The sequence below is a fragment of the Microtus ochrogaster genome, linkage group LG2, assembly GCF_000317375.1.
Source record: "Microtus ochrogaster isolate Prairie Vole_2 linkage group LG2, MicOch1.0, whole genome shotgun sequence".
Taxonomy (NCBI): domain Eukaryota; kingdom Metazoa; phylum Chordata; class Mammalia; order Rodentia; family Cricetidae; genus Microtus; species Microtus ochrogaster.
Window position 1 is genome coordinate 32,849,330 of NC_022028.1, and position 19,151 is coordinate 32,868,480.

Here is a 19,151-nt window from a genome sequence, read left to right on the forward strand (position 1 = left end):
GGGTAAAGGCAGGCGAGTCAGTGCTGCAGTTTCACATCTGAAATGAGGGCGACAGCTTCTAGACTCGCTGAAATCTGACCCAAGGGCTGTGGGCTGGCACTTCTCAAGCTCTGGACTGCTTCAGACAAGAACAGTGGACTCTGTAATCCATCAGTGTCCCTCCATCCCAACTTACAAGACTATCTTCTGCCAGAGCTACAGACTCTGAGCAGTTCCTCTAACTCCACCTCCTTGGAGCTCAGCAACTACCAAGGTCAACTCCTCCTCCCTGTCAGGGAGTGAGTGTTAAATATTTTGAACTCCCGAGATTAAGGCCAATTGCTGCTAGGATTAAATTTATAATTTAGCAACTCTAAGCAGATCAGGTGCAAATTATCAATTGATGAGCAGAAAGGTAAACGCTGGCTAGGGCAAACCTGTACGTAAAATAGTAATCCGCCTAATTGTTAAGTGTGGGGTCCCATGATTAGGCACAAAACCAACCTCTTTATCTTCCAGGTTTTTCCTCTACCATAGGGTAAAAACCTAGTGAAGAGAGGAGGGTAATCCTAACATTTAGTAGGCTGAGGCAGGGGGACTGCTATGAGTTTGAGGCCAGCCTCGTTAGAGAGCGAGACAAGGATCCAAACAAACGGAAGAATCAATCCTACCTACTGAGGCGGCAGAAGTGTGGACACTGTATCAGCAAACAGCTTGGAAGCAAAGCAAATCTGTTTACTTAAGAGAAATGACTTTAGATTCTAACACGAAAGTAATCTGACCTCTTTCTCTGTCCCAAATCCCTCGGACTTTGAAAGGGCAAGTGTGCCAATCTGGAACTCTTACAGGCTCATTGGCTTCAGACTATCCCCAATGAGTTGGACTAAAGATTTCTGGATCTAAAAGGAATTAGGTCACTTTATTTTTTCAAGTGCTACAAAATTAAAAAAACAATTTTAGGGTGCAGGGATGGGGTGGGGTAGCACCATTTAGCATATCATAAGAGGCGAGAAAAATAATCTGTAACATTTAAATGTCTAAGAATAGAGGGAGAAAGAACACCTTAAAATCCCCCATCTGGATAGACCCTGAGCTGAAATCATACTCATCTGTGATAAGAAATGTTTGGGCCATAACCATGAGACTACGGATCCTGACCTTGGGTTTGACTGGAGAAAGCTTCCAGGTGCTCTATGAATGACAGGACGCATGCCATCAGTTGGCGAACTCTGGCATGTGTCTGGCTTGGGAGACTTGTATCACTATCTCTGAAATCCCAACCCTCCTGTTTCCCTAAGAGGACTGCCTTAATCTGATCCACAATACTTTATTTTTTACTTTTATTTTTTTATTTTCGAGACAGGGTTTCTCTGTAGTTTTTGGGGCCTGTCCTGGAACTAGTTCTTGTAGACCAGGCTGGTCTCGAACTGACAGAGATCCGCCTGCCTCTGCCTCCCGAGTGCTGGGATTAAAGGCGTGCACCACCACTACCCAGCTACTTTTCTTATTTTTGAGACAGGGTCTCTCTATGTAGCCCTGGCTGTCCTGGAACTTTATGTAGATCGGGCTAGCCTCGAACTCACAGAGATCCTCCTGCACTTGCCTCCCAATACTTTCAGAAGCAAACGTGTGAAAGACTTCTCAGTAACATCTCACATGAGCATTTGTGGCCTGATAATAGAAACAGAGGAACCGAGTTAGGATGTGAATTCAGACATGCAGCTCATAGTACAGCTGTGAATCTCTGGGTGGCTGTGCCCTAGGAGCGACCACGCAGGCGACATCAACCCGAAGAGGGCGTGAACCCCAGCAGCTGCTCGATGGGTTTAAACCGCCACTCATCAGCCTCCAGCTCTTCCACCAAGCCAGCCAGTTTTTCCATCCGAGCAACTTGCTGATCTGTAAAGAGTCAGAAGGGGCAGAAAAAAACAGGGCATTTCCCATGAGATTGTCACCACTCACAAACGTGACCCCTGGTCTAGAACTTGTGGCTGGGCTTTCCCACTTGACATTTGGTAATGGGGTCTGACTTCATGTCGGTCTGAAGACCAGGAACACTTCCAGCCATTCTCCATTCATCTGCACTGCTTCTCCCCTTTGCTTGCAGTGGTGGGGACTGAACCTGGGGTCAAGTGCTGCCACTGAGCGGCATCAGCTTCCGTGAGTACTGCCCTTGATGTGTGTGCATACACGTGTGCGCATGTGTGTCAGGCACCTAGTGGTCAGAGGTTGGTATTGGGTGTCTTCCTGAATCCACTCATTCTCATTATGTTTTATTATTTATGTGTATATGTGTATGTGTCTAAGAAGCCAGGAGAAGGTGTCATATCCCCTGGAACTAAAGTTACAGATGCTTGCCAGGCACCACGTAGGTCCTGGGAATGAAACCCAGGTCCTCTGGAAGAACAGCCAGTGCTCTTAATTGCTGAGGCATCTCTCCAGCCCCTTATCTGAATGTTTTTCTATTTTCTCCTGCTGTGTTAATCCATCAAGGTCCTCCATCCCTTTATCTCCCTTCAGGCTCAACCCTTTCCTTGACAAATCTGTTCTTTCTCTGAGTCTGGAAAGCTTTTTATATTAAAGTAATTTTAAATGCAATTATTATTTTTTTATATTTATTTATTTATGTATGCAATATTCTTTCTGTGTGTATGCCTGAAGGCCAGAAGAGGGCACCATTACAGACGTGAGCCACCATGTGGTTGCTGGGAATTGAACTCAGGACCTTTGGAAGAGCAGGCAATGCTCTTAACCGCTGAGCCATCTCTCCAGCCCCTTAAATGCAATTATTAAGAAATACATGTGTGACTCTCCTGGGTATATACTCTCCTTTTCCTAAGGGTTTCTCTTTCTAGAAATCTCTATGCTTAAATCTGTATCTTAATGTTTCCTGTCCGTTTCTCCCAAAAGAAAGCAGGGTTCTATTTCTGTATGGAAGTAGCTCCCTGTAGCAAGACTCTCAAATTCCTTAATAAACTCCCCCTGTCTTCATTTAAAAAAGTAAAAAAAACACACATGTAAGAGAAAGACAGACATAAACATATACAGAGACGGGGGTGAGGGAAGACAGAGAAACAGATACAGTAAAGGGAGATACACACACAGAGATGGGGAGGGCGGGAAAGAGAGATTAAAAGTAGCAAGAAGCAAGGAATGCTGGTTCAAGTACTTGGGAAGCGGAGGTAGAAGAATTGCTCAGAGTTCTAGGCCAGCCTGGGCTACATAGTGAGTTCTAGAGTGAGAAAATAATAATAATAAAAATAATAAAGGAAAAAAATACAGCTGGGTGGTGGTGGCACATGCCTTTAATCCCAGCACTCGAGAGGCAGAGGCAGGCAGATCTGAGTTCAAGGTCAGCCTGGTCTACAGAATGAGTTCCAGGACAGCCAGGGATACACACAGAACCCTGTCTCAGAAAATAAAAAAATCAAAATTAACATCAACAAAAAACCAACAGCAGCAAACAAAACAAAACCCCACTTTTAGAGGCTAGTTGAGCCCCAGTGGTGGAGCACATGGCCAGCAAGTGTCACGCTCGTCTGAGCCCTAGCACTGGAAAAGGACATTGCTCGTCATCACATTCTCAGTATACGCTAGATTCTAAAAAATGGAGGTAGACTTGGCAGTTATGTCTGTAACCCCAGCACTCAGGAGACACCTAAAAACAAAAACACAGTATAAACAGGTCCCTGCTTTCCAAGCCACAGGGATTCACTTAGAAGCTCCCATGGGTTTCTCCTAGGAGGAGCGGGCAGGAGGGGACATGGTTCCTGATCCATGATGGAGACTTGGTGAAGTGTACATGTCACCGAGGGCTCAGCGTGGACAGGGCAGGTACTGCATGGACACCAGGGCAGTAAGCAGTAAGGGGTCTCACAAAGGGTAGGTAAAGGAACAGAGGAGCAGGAAGCAGCGACTCCTGAAAGAACTGAACCAGGACTTCAAACCTCCATGGGGGTTTTTAATCTGGACAAGATCTTAAGAGAGTGTTCAATTCAGAAAGTCATTTAAACAGTTTGTGGCTCTGTCACAGCACAGTGACCTTTCAGAACGTGTGCCCCTTGCTTCCCATGAACACGCATTTGTAGGAAGGACAGCAGCTCATGCACTTCCCATGAACATGCATTTGTAGGAAGGACGGCAGCTCATGCACTTACCATGCTTCACCTGTTTAAGCGTGGACGCCACCTGATAGCTAAACACCGACTCACAGAGGAACCTCTCAGAGCCGTCTACAAGAGAAAGGGCACAGGCGTTAGCTTTAATAAATTCTGGAAAAGCAAGCAAGCCTGCCCATTCTCCCGTTTCTACAGCTGCGATCTAAGACGTCTCTGGTGTGAGCAGAGGGGTCCTTTAGAACGCTGCACCGCAAAGGCTGCTCTTCTATGGCTAGGATATTAAAATAGTCCTATTTGTTTGAGAGTTCAAAAATAGTGTTACAAAAACAAGAAACCTTAGCCTGATGTCCCGGTCACCATTGCCCCCTTCCTGACCTGAACAGCAGGCAAACAAGGCAGCTGACACACCCAGCTATGTGGTACTTTTGTGACTTACGACAAAACTCCAATCACTTTTATTCTAAAAAAACAGAGCCAAGGGGAAAACAGCTGTCGGCTTTTAATATATCAAATTGTATCACCATGACCATCACAAAACCCTGCTGGGAAACTTCATCCTATAAACACAAATTGTAGCCCTGACTTTCCAACTGAACCAAGCATGCAATTTGAATGACGATAAGGGAATGGTGCAAGCCCAGACCTTAGCACTGAGCTGGTGCCAAGACCTGCCAACAAGAAGGTGGCTAGCTCAGTCGTGATACTCAGAGGGTGATTGGGAAACCTGACACTCGTCAGTGCAAAGGCTGATCCAGCAAAACACATCCCCAAAGACACACAATTCACGTAGGAAAATTCCATGTTTTAAAGGGCAGCAAAACCCCCGGGACAAGTGGTTCATTAGCAAAGTTCTCAAACAAAGGGAAAGAGAGGACACAGCTGTCTCTCTCAAGGTAGCAGTTCACACTAGCACTGCTAGATGTCAGCACTCACTCATCAGCCGTGGATTGGTGTGTCACGGGGATTTAGCGACAGGGAGCTACCAACACATTCTGGCCTCCTGCTGAGTTTCACACAAACCTTTCTTTCCAAGTCCTGGTAGTCAAAGGGAAAAGCACAGCTACTGACTATCTGAATGGTGTGAACACACAACCAAAAAAGGCTTCCTGCTATGTCTATTAACTTCAAATCAACGGAAGAGAGAGAGAGATCGAAATCACTCTTAGGTTGAGCAGTCTGTAAGTTCACGTTTCTTTCCCATTCCTGGCTTCTCATCTTTCTTTCTCGTGGTACTGGGGTCAAGCCTAGAGCACTGCCTTCATGCCAGGTGTACTAGCTGCTGCTCAGCTGCACCCCTTGCTTCTGACTGGTGTAAAGACCTAGACAAGCTGATGACATCATGATGCGTATCTGTAAGAGCAGAGAGCAGTGGATAACTCCAAATTCCACCCAGGGAAGGGAGCTGTGTGAACTTGGCACCAACGAAGCAGCTTATGATGTTCTTTTTTTTTTTAGATTTACTTACTATGTATACAACATTTTGCCTCTATGTATGCCTGCACGCCAGAAGAGGGCGCCAAATCTCATTACAGATGATTGTGAGCCACCATATGGTTGCTGGGAATTGAACTCAGGACCTCTGGAAGAGCAGCCAGTGCTCTTAATTGCTGAGCCATCTCTCCAGCCTAGTTTATGATGTTCTTGCAGGTAAACAACACACACACACACTGGCATCCTTCTTAAGAGCTCAAGTACAACTCAGGGTTTACTTTGCAAAGAGCAAAGCATAGAGAAGCAGAGCTGGCCTCCCAGGTGGTGTGATCCTGAACTGTGGGAAGTGGGCTGTAAGGATCAAGTGGCCCGTGGGAAAGCTCCTGGAAGTGCTGCTTCCCACTAGAATAAAATGCATAAATTATCACACTGGCCTATCTTTCTTGGTGATGAGGTCCAAGGCAAAAATATAGAAGCACATTTTCCAAAAAGGTGCCTGGGTACCCATACTTCAGGCCTGAGAGAGAATTCATCCAGCGCACGTGTAGCTTTGTGTTAACTACAAAGTCCTCTGCTTCTTAAGCCACACCCTATCTGATGTAACATCTACCGATCTAAAGGTTGGGATTTCTCCAGCGGAGTCAGCCAGGTGACCTGCTTTGTATTTACAACCGTAATCAAAACACTGGGCAGCAGTGCATCAGGGTGAAAAAGTTCAGTAAAGAGCCCACATCTAACACTAATTCCATTAAATTCAAGGCTACGGAAATTCATTTGAAGGGTATTACTTCACAGTAGGAAATGAGACAATCCCGGGTGATTTATAAACCAGCGGCCAGTGAGGTTCCTCAAACACAGCCACTTCTGGGCTGGAAGGCAGCCTCTCATTTGCTCACTAATAACTGGGTGAGAACAATCTCAGCAGAGGGTAGGAGACTGTTAAAGCTTGCTTCGTACTGCTGTTAGCAGACAGCAGATGCACCAAAAAGTTAATGTGAGAGATTAACTACAGGTTGTTTGGATTTATTATCCTAGATTTAAGAGCAGGCAACATCAAGTTGAACCTGTTGGGATTCTGACACACACCCAACCTTGACTCCTAAAGCTTTTGTTCCTCACTCTCAAAGCCAACCTTGCTCTGTTCCCTTTCGTTTTAGAAAGTCCCACTCAGGGCTGGAGAGATGGCTCAGCGGTTAAGAGCATTGTGTGCTCTACCAAAGGTCCTGCGTTCAATTCCCAGCAACCACATGGTGGCTCACAACCACCTGTAATGAGGTCTGGTGCCCTCTTCTGGCCTTCAGGCATACACGCAGAAAGAATACTGTATACATAATAAATAAATAAATATTTAAAAAAAAAAAAAAAAAGAAAGTCCCACTCATTGCCCAGGCTGGTATGGAAGTCTCTAGGTAGCACAGGCTATCACTGAACTCACAGTCATTCTCCTGTCTCAGCCTCCTGAGTGTTGGGATTACCTGAATCCATCACTATAGCTTGTTTCCACTTTCCTCTTCCATGACACTGACGTATGAAGAATGGACCTGGCACGTAGCTTAGTTGGTAAGGTACCTTATCTAGCTGGCACTGCGCCTTGAGTTTAGTCCCCAACGTGGAAGAAGCCAGACATAGTAATATAGACCTGTAATCTCAGCACTTGGGAAGTAGGGGGAGGATAAGGAGTTCAAGGAGATAGAGGTCAGTCTGGACTACACGAGACTCAAAAATAAACACAAGAATGAAGAAAAAAATGGTTTGATGCATGCATATTCACTGTACAACAGTGTCACCTCCCAATCTGACACCATTGTCAATGCACATTTAGGAGTGCTACAGGGAAGGATATGCACAGTCATATGTAAATACCATGCCATTTCCCGGAAGAGACCCGAGCACCTGTTGACCTCAGTATCCATGGAGATGAGGCATGTGTGGAACAGAGGAGTGGCATTCATGAGAGGGGAGGCAAAGCAGAATCACACCCCAGCATATACTGTGGGGTAATGGTGGACTTTTCAATTTTTATAATTTGACATTCATTCATTCATTCATGTATTGGAAGTTGTGGAGTGGTCGGTAGACAACTTTTGGGAGTCAGTCCCCTCCTTCCACCATGAGACCCAGGGATTAAACCCAGGTGGTCAGGTGTGGTGGCAGGCAACTTTTACATGGTGAAATGGTTCACCAGTCCTTTTTTCTATTTTCGATATTAAATGGTATGTCAGATCCTTGGTTTGGCCAAGTCAGTTGTTTTCTAGTCTGTCTTTAAGTGTAAGCAGTTTTTAAGATGACTGGGATGCAGGAGGGCCACAACTGTGCACTTACATCTAACCTATCTATTCTGCCACAGACCCCAATCAACTCCCCATGAGGCAGTGAAAACGGTCGGACAAAAACCACCCAGGACGCCAGCTAGGACTAGCTTCATGAGTCTTCCTTGAAGCAGTGTTAGACACTGATTCTCTTCTGCTCTATAAAGCTCACTAAGCAACTTAAGTGCTTTCAACTTGTCGTTTGTTCTGTGGGAAACTTTCTTGACACATCTCTGCTACAGATAGTTAAAGTTGAGATTTACTTTTCGTGCCAAATATGGAGACAAAGCCTCTACTTCCAGTCAGACCTGGCGAGTATTAACACAAATGGAGGCAACAAAAGGCAAGGGCCGAAGTGCGTATGCCTGATCCACCACCTCCCAGATCACACATGGCTGGCTGCTTCACTACCAATCACAAGCAATCTACCCCAGAGCCTTATGGTGCTAGGCCTGTTTTTCTATCACAAATGATTCTTCTGTTTGTCCTGGCTTGCTAGACATGCAGCTGGGGCAAAGAATGCTTGCCTATCATGCATGAGGTCACTGGGTTCAATCTCCAACACTACAGGAAAAAAACCAGTTATGGTGTTTGGCACTGTTTAACCTGAAACTGTTTGTTTTAAAGTATCTGATATAAATATAAATGATCACCCCCCCCCCAAAACCAGGCCCAAATAATAGTTGGTGCCTTTCTCAGAGACATCTTCTAATTGTTTTAAAATATATCCATGTGGGCTGGAGAGATGGCTCAGTGGTTAAGAGCATTGCCTGCTCTTCCAAAGGTCCTGAGTTCAATTCCCAGCAACCACATGGTGGCTCACAACCATCTGTAATGGGGCCTGATACCCTCTTCTGGCCTTCAGGCATACAGACAGAACATTGTATACATAATAAATAAATAAATATTAAAAAATATATCCATGCAAACCATGCAAGATTTAAATTAAAAAAGACCATTTTATAATTCAACACAAAAATGCTCGACTCAAGTGTAAAAGCATTTGCCAATGTTTTTCAATGTTTTTCAAGGATGGGAAGACTCCCTCGTGAGAAGGCCCTGGACTCTGGTCAAAAACCAAAGATTCCTGTCCTAGTATAATTGAGGATCTCTAGGGCGAATCCAGACACATGCATTTTATCTTTTTGGAAAAGAAAAAGGGTCTCGTTGTACAGCTGTGGCTGGCCAATGAATTCACTCTGTAGACAAGACTGGCCTAGAATTCAGAGATTCACCTGCCAAGCAAGACACGCTCATTTTAAGTGTCTCTTGTGAGTTTGATGCTCCTTCAATGAATTACCAGTCTAGCTTAACATAAACCTGATGGATTCTGGTCACCAGCACTGTTTTATGACCACTGCCTGTGACCTATTTCTAGCCAGGCAGTCTGCAAGTGTGTGATAAGATGGTGGTTGCAAATCTGTCTCCAGTGCTATAAAAACCATGCAGTCACACAGCGATGTCCTGCCGTGGGCTGGCCGCAAGAGTCACCTTCACAGAGGTAAATGCATTGCCTTTTATTTCCCTTTGGGCCTGTCTGGTGGGGTTAATCTATCTGTAGATACTCACTAAAAAGAAAATACATTGAACAGGTTGCCACAACAAGGCAACCTGGAGCTGGGCATGGAGAGGGCTCCTGGCACCAGTGCCATTCAAGGGCTTGAGCCCCGCACCCCGCTGCTTTACACTTCACATGCACTGAAGGTCTGCAGCCGAGTGCTCAGCAAACACAGCGTGAGCTCACCTTCTAACATCTCTCCGGCTCCTTTAGGGTAGGTGAACAGAGCTTTCCGCGGTGGGGCAAGGTCTGAAACGCTGAAGCCAGAACCAGTGACAGAGCTCCCACTGACCCCGCCAGCTGACGACGAGGATGAGGAGGCAGCCATTCCCTCCAGCAGAATTCTCTCTTCACTAGAGGAAATAGAAAACAGCAACCGGAAGGTGTATAAAAGTCAGGTTGACTATATTTCATCCTAGCCCAGTACGGCCAGCTTTCCCCATCCTCTCTCCGAATATAGTTTTTTTTTTTTTTTTTTTTTTTTTTTTTATAATGTTACTTAGGTTTTGAAGTAAAAACATGTTTAAGAATAGCTTGTCAAGCTGGGTCTGGTGGGTCATGCCTTTAATCCCAGCACTCAGGAGGCAGAGGCAGGTGCCTACATCAGATCTCTGTGAGTTTGAGGCCAGCCTGGTCTACAAACCAAGTTCCAGGATATCCAGAGCTGTCATACAGAGAAACCATGTCCAAAAAAAGAATTCCCCTCCCCACCAAAAAAAAAAAAAAAAAAAAATTAAAAAAAAAAAAAGAGTCCTAGTTTTTCCCATTAGCAAGTTGTACCATTGGAATTGAGTGTGGATGATTAATGAGTTATGAAGGGCGATATGTCAGTGCCAAGGCAGAAATGGACCCAAGGATAAATATTCCTGCTCCACAGGACAGTCTGTCTTGGGTACATCCTCACTAAGCCATACCAAGAAGTTCACTTATCAAGTTTTCCAAATAAGAGTCCAAAATAACATTGTGTTCTGTTCCCAAGGAAGGGAATCGGTTAGGAAATACATATTGGCACTTTCATTGAGAAACTGTTAACCGGTTCACCTAAATGCAATGCCTAAATCTAACACTTGATGGCGACCAAAAACTGGAACAAAATAATTCAGGAAAGGATCTCAGAAATCACAGCTCTTTATGAACTGAGTATCTTTGGGCTTAGTCCTGTGCCATCATATCTGAAAACCCAGATTCCAGTGCTGACTTCCTACAAAACTTCAGAACAAGAACATGATCTCAGAAGCATATGAAGTCATTACACACATACATACACACACACACACACACACACACACACACACACACACATTTTTGTTGTTGTTTTGGGTGACAGGGTTTCTTTGTGTAGTCTTGGCTGTACTGAACTAGCTCTGTAGACCAGAATGGCCTCGAACTCAGAGATCCACCTTCCTCTGCTTCCCAAGTGTTTGGGATTAAAGGTGTGTGCTACTATGGCGTGGCTACTGTAAATTTTAAAATGGTTACTACCATTTTGTTTATGCCATCTAGAACTGTCACCATGGAAATGTTCTGATAGTCTTGTTTTGTCTAATAAGGCGGCCGTGAGGCTCATGTGGCTATTACCGTAACTGAAGAGCTATATGTCCACTTTTAAATGTTAAATACAATTTCAGTAAAACCATGTGGCTTGTGGTCTCTCACCAGATAATGGATTCTAGTACTCCAGTGAACAAATGACTTTACATGGTAGCAGTGATATGCACCAGTATGGAAAGTTCCAGATTTTCAGGAGCCTGAGGCAGGGGACTACATAGCCAGGAGTCTGTTTCAATAACAACAGACAATAGCTTATTTTTACATCACATAGGTTTTAACTATTTATTTATAAAGAAAGTCTGAACTAACTGTGTAGCTTGGTCTGCCCTGAATCAAACTCAAGGCCATGTCACTTTGTCAGTGTCTCAAGCGCTGGGATTACAGCCATGTGCTACCTTGTCTGGCTTAAAAATGATCTTTAAAATGAATTTTCCAGGGTTGGGGAAAATTTCCCCTGGGCTCAGTTCCTAGCATCATATAAACAAGCCATGGAGGAAAAGAAGTAAAATTCTAGCACCTGGGAGGTAGAGGTAGGAGGTGCAGAAGTTCATGTTCACCTTTGGTTCCAGGTCTGTCTGGGATACATTGGATCCCTCAAAAAAACCAAACTAAAAACTAAAACAACAAATAAAACAAACAAAAAACCCAACAAACAAGCGAAAAACAAAGTAGACAAACAAAAGCCCCAATGAAAACAGCTCCCCTCTGTTACGGTCAGAGAAAATTTTGCTGAATGGCTTTCACTCAAGCTCCCCCCAAGTTCTGGCATACCTGGGGAGCAGAGCTCAGTGGGGGGGGGGGCACACGCTTCCATCATCCAAGGCTCTAGTTTCAATTGAGAATGCTTAAAAAGTCAAAACTCATTTTTTAAAAACAAAACAGAAAAATACTAGAGAATGCTACGTTCCTGTAAACCCCTTCTGTCCAGAGCATCAGGCTTCCTTCTGAGGAAAACTGTAAAGAAGTCTGAGATGGTGCTGCTGTCTCCCAAGGATGTGGCAGTGTCACATGGTTGTCAGAGAAGAAGAGCTTGCTTTCTAGTTCCGCCATATGGTTACCCATAGGTTGCACTAATGAACACTGACATGGAATAACGAAATAGACTATTATAAAGGCAAACTCATTAATAGCTTTCTAGCTTTCTAACTTTTTAAAGAAAGTTTTGTTTTTAAATAGGCACTCACTATGTAGCCCTGGCTGTCCAGTCCTAGAACTTGCTATGTAGTCTAGGTTGGCCTCAAACTCACAGAATTCTGCCTGCTTCTCAGTGCTGGTATCAAAGGCATGGCCACCATGCCCAGCTCAGTAATGATACTTTTAATTTTGCTCTTGGGTTACTTTCTGAATTGCACTCATATGCATCAGGGCAAGCAATCTTTTGTGTGGAATTTCTAACTACTACTTTGCACCATACTGGCTCAAAACAGAGCCTGGTAAAGTTTTAAGTGTTCCTTAAAAGAGACTTAAGTATTGATGTACCGGGTCCAAATCTCTAACTGGATTCCTGGTGGGATCAAATAAAGCACGTAGACCATTCAGTCTCTTCCCCAGAGAGCAGCTCTGGATTTACTCCCCCCCCCCCCAGCTCAGAGCAGAAACCTCTGAGAATTGTTTATTTTTCTCAATTAAGATTTTAAACTATGATCTCTTCAACTTCCACCCTGATAATGTTCCATTTAGTTGTGAACGCTTTGTGTTTTGTATTTTGAGATCAGCTGCCTGACAGAGCACCCAAGCAGTGGCCAGCTAACTTCGAAGGCTAGCCACAGTGACTCTGTAACTGAAGGTCATCAAAGGAACTTCCTTTCGTCCTATTTTCTTCCCAATTCTCCAAACTACTATTGCTCCATATAAAAAACAGTCGGGGTGAAAAAAAGAGCTCGAAATCAGTGCAAGATTAACTTTAAATAAGCTGTTTTCTGCTGAGACGCAGAGACACACAAGTAAGATCCCTGGTTCTAAACATTTGTTAAGGTTTTTTGTTTGTTTCTTCTCTTGCTGGTGCTGGAGGAGGAGTCAGGTCCTGTGAATGTTCCACAGGTTCCACCCTGAGCTACAACTCCAGTCTCTAGTTCTGAATGCCATCAGGAGTTAAGCTAACAACAAACCCTAGACTCTAAATGCTGAGCATAGGGATGAACTAAGTGATCAGTGTCATTATAAGTAGCCACGCATTTAAGCATGTTCATAGCATGCTCACACAGCTCACAGGAACCACTGACTTCCTAAAGGTCACCTAATATCTGAAGCAATGGCTTGCTGATATGCTGTTGTGCACGAGAGCAAGCTAGCACAGAGATTGAGGGATGACTGTGGGGGCGGCGGTAGAGTTGGCTCAGAGGTGAAGAGTGTTTGCTGCTCTTGCAGGGGACTGGAGTTTGGTGGCTCACATTCACCTGCAAGCCCAGCTCTGGGTGATCTTGCTGTCTTCTAGCCTCCTTGGTCACGGTCACACACAAACACACACACACACACACACACACACACAAACACACACACACCACACAGATACACATGCAAATAAAAGTAAATAAATCATTAAACAATAAGCTATTAAAAAACTGGCTGCCACTGGGTATGGTGGCTCATGCCTTTAATCCCAGCACTACGGGAGGCAGAGGCAGGCAGATCACTGTGAGATAGAGGACAGCCTGGTCTACTGAGTAAGTTCCAGGGACAGCCAAAGATACACAGAAGAAACCCTGTCTTGAAAAAACAAAACCAACCAACCAACCAATTTTGGCTTTGCTATCTGCTGTGTGAGTGGACAAATCAAATCAGTTGACTTTTTTCTTCCTTAGACGCCTCACCTGTAAAATGGAATCAATAATAGCGCCTACCTTATAGAAGTGTTACGAAGGTTAGATCAATACAGGCAAAGCAACTAAAACAGCTTCAGGCTTAGGAAAAACAATATCTTAAGAAGAAACAAAAACCAGTAATAGACACTGGCACCAGCTTTTTAAAATTAATTAATTTTTTAAGACTATTGCTTTGTAGCCCAGACCCTGTAGGGTTGGCCTACTGAGTGTTAGAATTAAGGCATGCACGATCACACCCACTTTTCCTGATGCAGAGCCAAGTATTTCAGATTCTCTTTGACATAGCTATGTTGAGACTCCTGGAAGGGAAGGGTCTGTCTGCTGGGAAGGCTGACAGCCTTATCTGTTATGCACCTCACACATTCTACCTCTGGGCTACACCCTCAGTCTGGGGCATGCTCACTTCTCATCTTGTTCTGCACCCGGTCTGCGAAGATGGCTCCATGGAGAAAGTGCTTGCACTGGAGGAGTTGGGGATTCCCGGACCTCACTTACCAGCTTTGCAGGTGTGGGAGCTGCCTGTAACCCCAGCACTGGGGAGTTAAAGATAAGCAACTCCCAATAGCAGGACGGGTAGCTAGATTAGTGGGAATGGACCCATTCTGGGTTCAGGGAAGTTATGAAAGCTATGGAAGAAGACATCAGACATAAGCTTCAAGGCTCTGCATAAATGGGCACATACACATGTAAAAATCTCATCTGTGATCTTGGGACTGGAGACATACAGTTCAGTGGTAGAGCATTTGCTTAGTATGTGGAAGGCAGTGGAAAGGATCTTGTCAAGTTGGAAAGCAGGACACAAATCGCTTATGTATCCTTGAGGCATCGTATAAATCCCTTATCACAATGTTTCCTGGACAAATTAATGATTTATAAATCATAGAACAGGAGCTGGCAGCTCAGTAGAGACTGCAGGGGACGGAGATGGTCGAAGTCACGAAGGTCAGTCCGTTCTGGTTGTTTTCACTGTGCAGAGTATACAACTTTTGCTTCCCAGGAGGTTGCCAGGCCCATAAGAAACACTCAGTAGAGTTTGCTGAATGCTGATAATTGAACATCCTGGAATTTGGGGCTGCTGACAGCAGAACAGCTCAGAGGAAAAGGAACATTTGTGGGACACAATATGGCTCGGTTAAATACTTACTTTGTGTAAGACAGAAATGACCTTGCACTCATAAATTACCTTATGCTTCTTTTCTTTAAAAATTTTATTATGTATACAATATTCTGTCTGTGTGTCTGCCTGCAGGCCAGAAGAGGGCATCAGATCTCATTTCAGATGCTTGTGAGCCACCACGTGGTTGCTGGGAATTGAACTCAGGACCTTTGGAAGAGCAGGCAATGCTCTTGATCGCTGAGCCATCTCTCCAGCCCCCTATGCTTATTTTCTTAAAAGCAAACAAAACAAAGCAAAGTTTTGTTAAAATTAAGTCTTAGAACAAACCAGATACTTAAGTCGATCGGATCTAGTACGAAGGCTAATTATGACAAACGTTGTTGTCGGACCCACAGATCCTTCCTGTGTGTTCCACCTCAACAGACGGGTTATCACCCAAATCAAATAGATGCAGCACCTCTGGGTTGAAAGAAGAACCGGGATGGGGAAGAGTCAGCACACTAGTCCTGGTTACGCTGACTCCACCCAAGGCACGCTTCCCACCCAGCAACTCGGGAGGAAGCGGGGGGGGGGGGGGGGGAGGGGGGCTCGCGGCAGCCCCACTGCGCAGGCGCCAACCCTCCGCGCGCACGCTCAGTCGGAGGACAGCGCCTTGCACACGCCCGGCGCGGGAGAGCCTCCAGGGTCTCCTTCCACCCTCTGTTAGTCCTGGCAGGTAGGATCGTGGGGCTCAACGCCCCATCGAACCACCAAAGGTTCTGGAAGCCTTGGCTACTTACCTGAGTAGCTTGTGTACTTTGACTGAAAGCCCCGCCCTTTGGACCAAGCAGCGCAGCTTCTTTCACTACGACGTAGACGGTGGCGTGCGCATGCCCGCCCGCCCGCTCTGTGTGCGCCCGTCCCTGTGCCGTGGGTGGGGGGGTGGGGAGGTGGTGTCGAGGCTATCGCGCGTGCGCACCGAGGGCGTGACCGGAGCTGGGCGGAGAGCGAGCTTTCGGGGAACACTTCCGGGTCACTCCCACCCTGTCACCTTCTCGGGGGTTCTGGTTATCTTGCTGCTGCGGTGTTTTCTGGTACCTGCCTCTGGCGTAGGGGTTCTTTGTTTTCTCTTATAGTTTAGGACTTCCACTTCTCCCACGATAGTTACACGAAGACATATATGCTTCTCCTCCCAGTCTCCAAGACACAGGGCTGGCTAGTCGGTTTCCGTCCTTGTGCGCAGTCTCTCTGCCCGGAGCTGCGCAGGAAAGGTAGATGAGTGTGCACCACAGCCACCTCGCTCTCAGGGCCCCAACTTTCCTGGTCAAAGGCTACTACTTTTGTTCCTAGGTGGGGAGGGCAGGCTAAAGGAATAGCCGCCCACCAGGGTGTCATGTCGAGGCTGTTGATAATTGCATCCTCTCGTGAACGTTGACGTTCTGTGTTCTCAAAAGCACAACCCCTCGCCTTGGTTTTGTGCTGGCGGCTCCCGATTAGCGACTTGGCAGAGGGTTGGGCTTGCAGTGTTTTCTTTGGCACTTTTAAGTACATGTGCTTGAAGACCCAGCCATCTGTGATGGGAACATAGGTTGGACTTAACCACCGCTACTTCATAAGGGGCCTTTATTTCCCAACTCTTGACTCAAGTGGTGACTAGGCGTTTTGCTTTTCTCAGGAAGTGATACAGCACTTGGTAGGGCAGCGACCTCCATAAACTGTTCCTTCTAACTGATGTGTTGGTCTGAGACTGTGTTAAATCATATTTGAGTTGTATTTTGATAGGGAAATTACATTTGATTGTTAGGCATTTCTAACGCCTTTACACAAACTTAGCACTCTTCCGTGGGTATTGTTTGAATGGCTCCTCATTTTGTTATTATGTTGGATAGGAAGAACGACGCACTTTGCCTATGGTTAGGTAGATGTCAAGACTGCACTCACCTTTAGGTTCAAGTAATCAGATACCTATGTTCTCTCAAAGTCACTGGCAGGTTGTATACTACTAATGCCTCTTATTGGAGGGCTGATTACAAATCACTGTCTAGAGTGAGTCGGGGATGTAATAAATGATAGGAAATGCAGTCCTTGCCTTATAAAAGTTTACATGCAGCGGCAGGCCAATGAAAAGCAACAATATTCTTCATAGGATGTGCTATAAATTACTGCCCAGTTATGTCATTCAGGCATACATAATGGTCCATAAAATGGAGGCTTTTAATTTAATGTTTTTTGTTTGTTTTTTTTGAGACAGGGTTTGTCTGTGTAGCTTTGGAGCCTGTTCTGGAACTAGGTCTTGTTAACCAGGCTGCCCTTAAACTCACAGAGATCCGCCTGTCTCTGCCTCCCGAGTGCTGGGATTAAAGGCATGTACCACCACCCCCCGGCTTAATTATTTTATTCCATTTATTTATTTTGTCTGCGCCTGTGCTTTCTGGCTGCATGTTCAGAGGACAGCCTGTAGGAGTCAAGTTTTCTTCTTCTGCCATGTGGGTCATCAGCCTTGGGAGCAAGTGCCATTACCTGTTCAGTCATCTTACCCACATAAGCTTTAAAGATGGTTTGTCTTTTTCAGGACTTTACTAGAGCATCCTTTGGAGAAAGTGTCATGGATGTTCTCCGCCCACAGATTATAACACTCGATGGACGGAATTACAGGAAGAATCCCATCCAGGAAAAGAACTATCACCAAGAAGAAGATGAGGGTTTCTATCAAGGTAACCCTCGTTGCTCTTAGGCCAGATGAGAAGTAAATGTTCTTGTACTGTAGGGCAGTTCTTTGTTTCCTGCTGTCTGGTGACCCTGACAAAGCCGCTCTCAAGTGAGCCGTTCTTGGTTGCATTTCCTAAGCCAAGACATATTTCATCTTGTACAGAAGCTTCAATGCGATGAGGAGTAATTTTACTCATTATTATTTTTAGACGGGTGTGTGTGTGTGTGTGTGCACGTGGGCATGCGTGCACTTACGTAGATATGATCATGGGTGTCCAAAGAAGCCTGAAGAGGGTGCTGGATCTCCTGGAGCTGGAGTTACAGGTGGTTGTGAGCTGCCCAGTGTGGGGTGCTGGGAACTGAACTCAGGTCATTTGCAAGAGCGTTAAGGGCTCCTAGCTGCAGAGCCCCTGTGTGAAGAAATTGCAGTTAGTTATTACTACTAACTTTTAATATTCTGGGTCAAAGCCTGGTGGTGGTGGCGCATGCCTTTAATCCAAGCACTCGGAAGGCAGAGGCAGGCAGATCTCTGTGAGTTTGAGACCAGCCTGGTCTACAAGAGCTAGTTCCAGAACAGGCTCCAAAACCACAGAGAAACCCTGTCTTGAAAAAAAAAATATTCTGGGTCAAAATTAAATCTCTGCCTGTGAAAGAATATGAATGAGTGAATGAATAAATGAATGACCGAATGAATGAATAAATGAATGAATTATTTTTGAGACAGGGTTTCTCTGTGTATCTCTGGCTGTCCTGGAACTCTGTAAACTCAGAGATCCACCTGCCTCTGCCTCCTGAGTGCTGAGATTAAAGGTGTGCACCACCATGGCCCATCATTTTTTGCTTTGTTTTGCTTTTTTTTTTTTTTTTTTGAGACAGAGTCTCTTTATCCTGTAGCTCTGGCTGTCATGGAATCACTGTAGAACAGGCTGGCATTGAACTAATAGAGATTTCCCTGCCTCTGCCTCCTGAATGCTGGGATTAAAGGTGGCTAAGAATATAAGTAATTGAAATAAACGTGTGCAGGCTTAGTTCAGAGTCAGATAATGTTAACTGTTGTTATTTTCTTTCTTCCTGGTAGTCATGCATTAACAGTCCCAGAGACCTAACTAACTTTATTTTACATATGGTAACCTTGTAAGTAGAAATAAATAGTTGAGGTGGGTTAGAAACATTTTCAGGGCAATGGCCATGTGGTTAGGTTTAGAGCAGGGCCTTTCAGTTCTTTGCAGTTGCCCCTTTTTGGTTCCTAAGGGTTTCTACCGTACCTTAACTTTGGGGGTCACTTTCCCTGTGATCTTTCTTACAGTGTGTTGTCAGCCTTGAGCCTTGGGCTCCTCTTTTTCATTCTTATTCTTTGTGTGTGTCTCTCTCAATATCCTTACTATATAACTCAGGCTGATACTCTTCCTGCCTCAGCCTCCCGGCCTCAGCCTGGAACTCCTTCAGGCATAAGGCCTGGCCTCTCTTTACTCTATGTTGAGGTTTTAAGGAATAAATTCTCTTAGTATCATCCTTATTAATAATTTATTAAAGTAATTCTGCCGGGCAGTGGTGGCGCACGCCTTTAATCCCAGCACT

General features: G+C 45.1%; 2 protein-coding genes across 7 annotated transcripts in view; one reads left to right on the top strand and one right to left on the bottom strand.

The window, feature by feature from the left end:
• Positions 1–314: 314 nt before the first annotated feature.
• On the bottom strand, positions 315–15,794 carry Anapc16 (anaphase promoting complex subunit 16). The gene is made up of 4 exons (XM_005360060.3): positions 15,665–15,794; positions 9,582–9,748; positions 4,137–4,211; positions 315–1,878 (listed from the first exon to the last, which is right to left on the bottom strand). Exons 2-4 carry the CDS (start codon positions 9,721–9,723, stop codon positions 1,763–1,765), a joined length of 333 nt encoding a protein of 110 aa, XP_005360117.1. The 5' UTR covers positions 9,724–9,748; positions 15,665–15,794; the 3' UTR covers positions 315–1,762.
• Positions 15,506–19,151, top strand: part of Ascc1 (activating signal cointegrator 1 complex subunit 1) — a 97,279-nt gene continuing 93,633 nt past the window's right edge. For 2 of the 6 annotated variants that reach the window (XM_013351232.1, XM_013351235.2), the window contains exons 1-2: positions 15,506–15,600; positions 17,437–17,578. In XM_013351232.1, coding sequence (XP_013206686.1) covers positions 17,470–17,578 — 109 coding nt within the window. In that variant the 5' untranslated portion in view covers positions 15,506–15,600; positions 17,437–17,469. Of the gene's footprint in view, positions 15,601–15,856; positions 16,136–17,436; positions 17,579–19,151 lie in introns of those variants that run through there. The other 4 variants (XM_013351233.1, XM_013351236.1, XM_013351234.2 and 1 more) reach the window with 3 other exon arrangements.